Genomic DNA, 9,926 nt, shown 5'->3' with positions numbered 1-9,926 from the left:
ACACACACACACACACACACACACACCAGCCAGGACTCCTTAGGAAATGTTAATGTTCAACTCTGTTACAGCAGCCAAAGTCTGAGACACACACACACACACACACACACCAGCCAGGACTCCTTAGGAAATGTTAATGTTCAACTCTGTTGCAGCAGCCAAAGTCTGAGACACACACACACACACACACACACCAGCCAGGACTCCTTAGGAAATGTTAATGTTCAACTCTGTTGCAGCAGCCAAAGTCTGACACACACACACACACACACACACACACACCAGCCAGGACTCCTTAGGAAATGTTAATGTTCAACTCTGTTGCAGCAGCCAAAGTCTGAGAAACACACACACACACACACACACACACACCAGCCAGGACTCCTTAGGAAATGTTAATGTTCAACTCTGTTGCAGCAGCCAAAGTTCGAGACACACACACACACACACACACACACACTCAGCAAGGACTCTTTAGGAAATGTTAACGTTCATCAAGTCTGTTCCAGCAGCCAACGTTTGAGCTACACACACACACACACACACACACACACACACCAGCCCGGACTCCTGTGAAGACTTCAGCTTTCACTTGTCTCTACACAAAAGACTCCGCCAGATTAATAGGAAAACCCGGAGTAGATACACTCGTACACTGGCTTCCCTTAATGATTCCTCGATCACTGAGCCTCCCATTAATCCAGAATGTGAAACAGACGTCACATTCATTGACGACAGCCACCCATCAGTTCTCAGTCACTGAGCCCCACAAGGGAGTGACTCGCGAATACCCCAATTCCTGACCTCAGGACTATCGGTCGTTGATCTACTCAGGCCTTTAATCACTGACCACCCAGAGCCTCCATGAGGGACACCCAAGATACCCCATCACAGACACCAGAGCCCCTCCAAAGAAGACACCTGCCCCCCCAACCCCAACCCCCAACCCCGCGCTACCTCCACGGTCTAGCGCCACCATCAACAGCCTCAGAACGCTCCCTCCCACAGCGTTTCCACGGCCTGACGTACAGACTGACCTGACTGTCCTTGGAATCGCCGCGACTTCTTAAAGGCTGAACTTCCCTAAACTTCTTCCACTTCTGGGCCCCTAGCCCAGCTCCCTCCCGCATAAACCTCCAGAGAGGATCCACAGCGTTTCCCGGGAAAGCGGAATGCGGGCTTCCGGTTTTTCCTCAGGAAGAGACTCGCCAGCACCGCCTTCGCTTCGCTGCTCTGGGGGCGGCCATCTTTGAGTACATGACGTACAGAAGGCACAGCATCCGCGAAACGCGGTGGGCAGAGGCCTCTAAAACTGTCCGATTTCCAGACACCTGGCAAAAAATGGAGAGATTATTAGAGGCTTGAGTTCACACAGGCAGAAATGGCGTGGGGGTAAAGTACCCTGAACGGACAGGAAACAGAATAAGTTGGTCTTGTCATTGAAGGGGACAGGGAACGGCGCAAACTTCTCAAAGGCCCGTTACACAAAGGAGCGGCATCCGTTCTTAGCGGTCATGACGACTGTGACGCCTCAGCTCAGTGGAAAATTTAAGTCACTTCTGGCACCTCAATCACTGTTCTAAATGCAAAGCGTTTTAGAAGCCGCATAAAAAATGAAGCAAGCGGGACTCAAAAAAGAACGATGCATTACAAGTAACCGCGCCGTTAGGCCGGAGCACCGTGGGCGCGGCCATCTTAAGGGAAGTTCGGTGTCCGTACAGCAGAACTAACGCTTTCTGGGAAGTTTGCGGTGGAACTGGCCCATGGAAATGTCTTCAGAACGAGCAGCTCTGGGAACGTGAGGTGGTATGAGGGATGCAGCAATCACAAAATGAGCTGGAAAAGTCGACCTGGTGACCGTCTTTCCAGCCTCATCCCAATTAGGCCTTTTACCCTGCTGCGACTACGAAACACGCACTCTGGGCAGTCGTCGAGCTGCCCTGTCACTGTAGATTTGTAGAAACATACTGTATGCACTCTTTTTATCATAGTGTATGTACTCCAGCCTGAGCGACAGGGAGTTTACATTATAAAAATGTCAATTTACAGGGATGGTTTGAGAATCTTGTTTGTATGCACTTAAAACCAGCTACAAAACGTGAAGCAACAAGTGACAGAAGTGAAAAGAATACAAATGTAGATGGAGCACAGAGGATTTTTAGGGTAGTGAAAGTCCTCCTTATGTTACTGTGATGGTGGGTACATGCCACTGTATAATACTTGTCTAAATCCACACAATGAACATTTGTGAATACAAACTGGATGTTGGGCGATAATGTAACTCCCACTTTGGTGGGGAATGTTGATAACGGAGAAGGAGCTATACAGAAAATCTCTGTACTACTAAATTTTGCTGGGAACCTAAAATTGCTCTAAAAATATATTTTAGAAACAATTGAATTAGAAAATATAATTAGAAATAAAAAATAATCAAAATTGAAAATTGAATTAGAAAACACTTCAGAATGTATTTGTGGTGATGATCTTTAGAAACCCATATTGTTTCCAGGAATTGGCAATGGGAACAAAGGTTTTCAGAAATATTCTGAGCTCACCAAGCGTGCACTGTCGTTGTGAATACTGGTGAGTTGATAAACTGAAGTTTTTTTCTTTTTTGCAAAGCTGCTATTTCAGAATCACAACCTTACAGCACAGGAACCAGCTGGCTCCCCCTCCACCAACACACTGGTACAGTCATCCCGCCTTATCTACCGTTTCACTTTCCATGGTTTCAATTACACACGGCAGCTGTGGTCCAAAAACATTAAATGGTATATTACCATAATAAATAATTCATGTTTGGCTGGGCACGGTGGCTCAAGCCTGTAATCCCAGCACTTCGGGAGGCTGAGGCGGGTGGATCACGAGGTCAACAGATCGAGACCATCCTGGTCAACAAGGTGAAACCCCGTCTCTACTCAAAATACAAAAAATTAGCTGGGCATGGTGTCACGTGCCTGTAATGCCAGCTACTCAGGAGGCTGAGGCGGGAGAATTGCTTGAACCCAGGAGGCGGAAGTTGTGGTGAGCCGAGATCGCACCATTGCACTCCAGCCTGGGTAACAAGAGTGAAACTCCGCCTCAATAAATAAATAATTCGTGTTTTAAATTGTGCACTGTTCTCATAAATGTGATAAAACCTCATTGTTCCACCCAGGAAATAAATCATCCCTTTATATAGTGCATACACACTAAATATGCTACCCATCTGTTAGTCACCTCAGCCGATTAACAGTATTGCAGTGCTTGTATTCAAGTAACTCATTTTACTTTATGGTCCCAAAGCACAAAAGTAGTGATGCTTGCAACTTGGATGTGACAGAAAAGGTGTAAGCCACGCACAATGGCATGCAACTGTAGTCTCAGCTACTTAGGAGTCTGAGGTAGAAGGATTTATTGAGGCCAAGAGTTTGAGCCCAGCTTGGGTAACATGGCAAACCCCCATCTTTAATGTAAACTTAAAAATCAATTAGCTAGGCATGGTGCTGCACATCTGTAATCCTAATTACTCAGGAGGCTGAGGCAGGAAGGCTGCTTACTGAGGCTGTAGTACAGAGATCTCACCTGTGGATAACCACTGCACCCCAGCCTGGGTGACATGGCAAAACCCCCTTAAAAAAAGAATAGAAAAGAGAGAGGGGAGGAGAGGGAGGAAAGGAAGTAAGGAAGAGAGGGGAAAGAAAAAGAAGAAAAAGCAAGAAAGCTGTAAGTACCTCCTTTAGCTGGAAGTTCTTGCTGTATAAGAAAATCCTATGCTGAAGCTGCTGAGATTTATCGTAAGAAATCTGCACGACAGCATTGAAATCTCCTTTGACGTGATCAAAACAAAAAAAATCTGCATATGAAAGGCTGAATAAAGAGATTAGTGCTAGCTTCGCTGTCACATGGCAAAACTTTACTGGAACTGTATATACATGCCTCAGTACTGTAGAGTTTCAGGCATCCACCAGGGGAGTCTTGGAAGGTATCCCATGGGTAAGGGGGACTCCTGTATTTGCAAAAATCTGTTGTTGATTCTACCGTAAAAACAAAACAAAACTGTTACACATTATTTCAACCATGAAAGCATAATGGTGCAGTGTCTGCTAGTTCCTTACTAAGGTGGAATGAAACTGCTTTGGCAAAAGGAACATGACTGAGTTATGAACAAAAATGATAGTATTTTATTAATTAAAACATGAGACTTCTGATACATTCTGAATATAACAGCAGTAAAATATAAACAGTTAACTGTGAATCCCACTTATGAACATGCTATTCTGGTTCTTTTGATTAAACTCTCCTGATAACTGCTCTCTTCTATTTCCAAAAAGATTACATTCTGATTAATCCTTGACATATAACAGCTATCATTCAAGAGACGACCACCATGATCCTGCTTGTTTCTCTCATACAATCGTCTCTAGCAACCTATCACTCACCTTCCATGAAAATCCTGAATCTGAATCTATCAATGTCCTTCCTACTGTTTCTCGGTCAGTTATCAGGCACCTGTTTCCCATATCCCAAAGTAACAGTCTATTTGTCAAAGGACACCCTGACTGAACACAAGCTCAGTGACTTACATTGTAAATTTACATTGTTCTCCACCATACCCCATGCAGCTTAACTCACACAGTACAGTGGCCTTGATCTTCCAGAAAACACGGATATGAAGCCACACCTAATGAAGTAGGCCCCCTCATCTTACTGATTTATTCCCAGAGACCATAATGAAAGATGTGCAGGAAAGGCAACAGACTTCATACTTTAGGATGAAGGTCACAAATAGTCAAGCAGCCTTTTTAAGAAACGTCAAAGTAGCCGGGCAAACGCCAAAGCTCACGCCTGTAATCCCAGCACTTTGGGAGGCCGAGGCGGGTGGATCACGAGGTCAAGAGATCGAGACCATCCTGGTCAACATGGTGAAACCCCGTCTCTACTAAAAATACAAAAAATTAGCTGAGCATGGTGGTGCGCGCCTGTAGTCCCAGCTACTCGGGAGGCTGAGGCAGGTGAATTGCTTGAACCCAGGAGGCAGAGGTTGCGGTGAGCCGAGATCGTGCCATTGCACTCCAGCCTGGATAACAAGAGCGAAACTCCGTCTCAAAAAAAAAAAAGAAAAAGAAACGTCAAAGTAAATATAATTGTTATATAAACTGAATTGGCCATTTCCACACATGCTCCTGCTCCTTTGATGGACGTACAACCGGGGGTTTTAACACATTCTGTCTTGTAGTTACAGTATTTACCACTCCACGTCCATCCTGGATGGAGAAGCAGACTTAGAATTTGGAGCATGATTTACCTAATATGGAATCTGTTGAGAAATGGCTTAAAATTTCATCATATTGATTACGTTTCCAAGGTTTCTCTCCAGTATGAGTGATTTGGTAAAGCCTGAAGACACACTACTGATTAAATGTCCTTCCATGTTAAGCACACTCATTTGGCTTTTCTCTCTTTATATTTGAGATAAATTATCTCAAATTCCAAAAACATGAACATTTGATTTTTCATTTTTTTGAGGCAGTCTTGATCTTGTCACCCAGGTGGAGTACAACAGCACAGTCTGAGCTCACTGCAACCTCCACCTCCTGGGTTCAAGCAATTCTCCTGCCTCAGCCTCCCAAGTAGCTGGAATGTCTGGCTAATTTTTGTCTTTTTAGTAGAGATGGGGTCTCGCCATGTTGGCCAGGCTGGTCTCAAACTCCTCAACTCTGGTGATCCACCCGCCTGGGCCTCCCAAAGTGCTCAGGTGTAAGCCACCACACGTGGCCATTTGATGTTTTTTAAAAAGGCTTACCACATTTGTTACATTTGTAAGGCTGTGGTCCTGTATGAATACTGATGTTTGTTTTGATGTTCAGGTAAGAAGCCTCAGCACACACATTCCATTCATGTGGTTCCTGTCAAAGATGGATATTCTGATGTCTAGTGAGTTCAGATGCCTGGGGAAGCCTCTAGCACATACATTTAAAGGATTTCTTTCCAGTATAAACTCTAATGTCAAGTAGTGACTGAACTCTGGTACAGCTTTTGCCACTCGTTTCATTTGTAAAGCATATCTGCACTTCAAGTTACTCAGAGATTCGCAAGTTTTGACCTTATTCTTACCACACACATTACACTTCTGTGATGTCCCTCCAGGATTTATATTCTTATGCCTCATGAACAGTTGCTTAAAACTTAGCTATATTCACTGCACGTGTAAATGTGTCAACTCATAATTGCATTGCTAGAAAGAAATACCTGAGGCTGGGTAATGTATAAAGAGGTTTAATTGGCTCACAATTTTGCAGGCTTTACAGAAACATGGTGCTGGCATCTGCTTACTCTCTGGGGAAGCCTCAGGAAGGTTAAAATGATGGTGGAAGGTGAAGGGGGAGTGGGCATGTCACATGGCCAGAAGCGGAACAAACAAGGAAGGTGCCATTCTTGTGTGTGTGTGTGTAAAGCAAAGTCTCACTCTGTCACCCAGGCTGGAGTGCACTGGCGCAATCTCGGCTCACTGCAACCTGCAGCCTTGAGGGTTCAGGTGATTCTCCTGACTCAGCCTCTCGAGTAGCTGGTACTACAAGTGCCCGCCACAAAGTCCTGCTAATTTTGTGTAATTTTTGGCAGAGATAAGGATTTCACAATGTTGGCCAGGCTGCTCTCTCTCGAACTCCTGACCTCAAGTGATCCACCCACCTTGGCCTCCTAAAGTGCTGGGATTACAGGCATGAGCCATGGCGCCTGGCCACTTTTCAACATCCAGACCTCATGAGAACTCACTATCACAAGGACAGCTCTAAGGGGATGGCACCAAACCCTTCTGGAGAAACCCACCCCATGAGCCAGGCACCTCCCACCAGGCTCCTCCAATACTGGAGATTAAGGGTAGGGATTTCAGAGGGAAGGGCCAAATATACAAGCTTTATCAGTAAGTATAAATTATTTGGTGATCCCAGAAGTTAGGGCAATGTCTAAAGGTCTTTCCACATTCAGTTCAGTTGTAAGGTTCTCTCCAGTATGTTTTATCTGATGTTTAGTGAGGCCTGAGCGACTAATGTAAGATTTGCTACACTCATTACATTTATAAGGTTTGTCACCAGAATGAAGTCGTTGGTGTTTAGTGAGGCAAGACCGCCGCCCAAAGGCCTTGCCACATTCAATACATTTGTATGGCTTCTCTCCAGTGTGATTCCTCTGATGGTACACCAAGTTTGACCTTTCGATAAAAGCTTTACCACATTCGTTACATTTATAAGGCTTCTCTCCAGTATGCATCATCTGATGATTAAGCAGAATTGAGCGCACTCTAAAGGCTTTGCCACACTCATCGCATTTGTAAGGTTTCTCTCCAGTGTGAATACTCCAATGGCGTGCTAGGCCTGAGCGATAACGGAAGACTTTGCCACATTCATTACATTTGTAAGGTTTCTCTCCAGTGTGAATTCTCCGATGCCTCGCCAGGGTGGTAGTGGAATTAAAGACTTTCCCGCATTCAACACATTTGTACGGCATCTCTCCGGTATGTCTTCTCTGATGGTATACCAGACTTGTTTTATGACTGAAACTTCTGCCACATTCACCACATCTGTGTGGTTTCTCCCCAGCAGGATTTCTGTGGTATCGTGCAAGTTTTGAGCTTTGGATAAAAGCCTCACCAAACTCATTACAATGGTAAGGTTTCTCTCCAGTATGAATTACCAGATGTTTAGTGAGGCTTGAACGCTGAGTATAGGCTTTGCCACAATCATTACATTTGTAAGGTTTCTCTCCAGAATGAATTTTCCGATGACGTGCTAGGCATGAGTAGTAACTGAAGACCTTGCCACACTCATTACACTGGAAGGGCTTCTCTCCAGTATGACTTCGCCTATGAATTGAAAGGTTTCCACTGTCAATGAAGACCTTGCCACACACATTACATTTGTAAGGTTTCTCTCCAGTGTGCATTCTCTGATGACGTGCTAGGCATGAATAGTAAGTGAAGACCATGCCACATTTATTACAACGGAGAGGTTTCTCTCCAGTATGACATCTCATATGAACTGAAAGGTATCCACCATAATTAAAGACCTTGCCACACACATTACATTTGTAAGGTTTCTCTCCTGTATGGATTCTCTGATGTATAGTGAGTAATGAGCCCCAATTAAAGGCTTTGCCACATTCATTACATTTGTAAGGTTTCTCTCCAGTATGAATTCTTTGATGCACTGCAAGATGTGAATGCTGACTGAAGACCTTGCCACACTCATCGCATTTGTAAGGTTTCTCTCCGGTATGAACTCTCCGATGCCCGGCAAGACGCGAACGTTGAAAGAAGACCTTGCCACATTCATTGCATTTGTAAGGGGTCTCTCCAGTATGAATTATCTGGTGCCTCGCAAGTTGTGAACTTTGATAAAAGACCTTGCCACATACGTCACATGTATATGGTTTCTTTTCTGCATGGATTACATGATGTGTAGTGAGGCTTGAGTTCCGTTTAAAGGTTTTGCCACACTCATTACATTTGTAGGGTTTGTCTCCACTATGAACTGTCTGATGAGTTGCAAGAGAGGAACTTTGACTAAAGCACTTCCCACATTGATTACATTTATAAGGTTTCTCTCCTGTATGAATTCTCTGATGAACTGCAAGGTGGGAACTTTTACTAAAGGACTTGCCACATTGATTACATATGTAGGGTTTGTCTCCGGTGTGACTTCTCCGGTGATTTACAAGATCTGAATTTTGTCTGAAGATCTTGCCACACACATCACATTGATACGGTTTCCCTTCTGAATGGACTACCTGATGTACAGTTAGTAGTGAGCCCCGATTAAAGCCTTTGCCAGACTCACTGCATCTGGAAGATTTCTCTGTAGTAATCTGATGATTAATAAGACTTGAAGACACTCTAAAGGCTTTGCCACACTCATTACCTATGCAAGGTTTTCCCCTAATATGTGTTTTCTCGTCTTGTGCAGGTAATGAAAGTTGCAAAAAATCATTCCCATATTTTCTAGAAATGTTGGTTTGGACACTAGGAAAAATCCTTTGAAGTGGTGACACTAAGAAACCATTATTAACTGTCCTCTCCATTTGATCAGAGTCATACATGTTCCCTGCAGTCTGAAAGTTCTGCACTTCAGCCAGATGTGACTGAAAGCTTAATAGAAGCTGATTTTCCATACGCTTGTTTTCTACATCCCCTTGACTATGCTGAAGTCTTTTACCAGTAAGGTTGTTTTTACTGGTCATTGGCACTTCTTTATAATTTACTTCACCATCTTTCCGTTGAAAGTCAAGGTCCTGTAGATTTTTCTGGATTTCCCTGAAGTAAAAATTTTCAATGTCACCGCTTTCATGTCCTTCCAACATGACCATTTGGAATGTTTCTCTTGTGTTACTGTTGTGTATTGGTGGTAATTCCTTGATCACACATTTAGGAGAGATACCTGCAAAATGTAATGCACATGGGGTTTTAAAATAACTACTCGGTAAACATTTTATACCGAAAACACACTACACTAAACATAATGTTTATACTAGCAAGTTGAAACTTTTCCACCATCATCTTCTATTTTTAGAAACACAAAATGAATAGAATTCTATAGTTAAGAAAGGGTAACTACATGTAATTCATACCAGTTTTAGGAAAGCCTAGTTTCGAACATCGTACGACCAAAAGATTCATGTTGTGCAAACATTTGAGCACCAAAACAAGTATTTTACAACCACTGACCCTAAATGACACACCAATTGGCAGTAAACTTATGGCTCTCTCAGAAGAGTAAAAAAGTTACATGTATTTATATCATACAAATAAATGCCAAATCACAGCAAGATATGCTGTAATGGTAAATACTCACAAGTTCAACTAATTAATAATCACAATATAAATTAACAAATAAAACATTCTAATAACCTGTGATAAAACCAGCAGGTAAATAATGAACAACCACAAAATA

At 43.3% G+C, this 9,926-nt stretch overlaps 2 protein-coding genes across 17 annotated transcripts in view; both read right to left on the bottom strand.

Annotated features, from left to right (window-relative positions):
* The window catches only part of ZNF432 (zinc finger protein 432), a 24,710-nt gene extending 23,526 nt beyond the window's left edge, over nt 1-1,184 (bottom strand). For 3 of the 4 annotated variants that reach the window (XM_054249283.2, XM_035283617.3, XM_035283616.3), the window contains exon 1: nt 1,038-1,184. The gene's annotated coding sequence lies outside the window, so the exon portion shown is untranslated. Of the gene's footprint in view, nt 1-957 lie in introns of all 4 variants that reach the window. The other variant, XM_078361213.1, reaches the window with a different exon arrangement.
* Nucleotides 1,185-6,242: 5,058 nt separating this feature from the next.
* ZNF841 (zinc finger protein 841) overlaps nt 6,243-9,926 on the bottom strand; it is a 38,229-nt gene continuing 34,545 nt past the window's right edge. For 12 of the 13 annotated variants that reach the window (XM_078358847.1, XM_078358846.1, XM_054249174.2 and 9 more), the window contains one exon: nt 6,243-9,413. In XM_078358847.1, the coding sequence (XP_078214973.1) occupies nt 6,916-9,413 (2,498 nt within the window). In that variant the 3' untranslated portion in view covers nt 6,243-6,915. 13 annotated transcript variants of the gene reach the window in all.

This window comes from Callithrix jacchus, chromosome 22 (genome assembly GCF_049354715.1).
Source record: "Callithrix jacchus isolate 240 chromosome 22, calJac240_pri, whole genome shotgun sequence".
NCBI lineage: Eukaryota > Metazoa > Chordata > Mammalia > Primates > Cebidae > Callithrix > Callithrix jacchus.
Note: the sequence above shows the minus strand (reverse complement) of the source record. Positions and strands in the feature narration are given on the sequence as shown.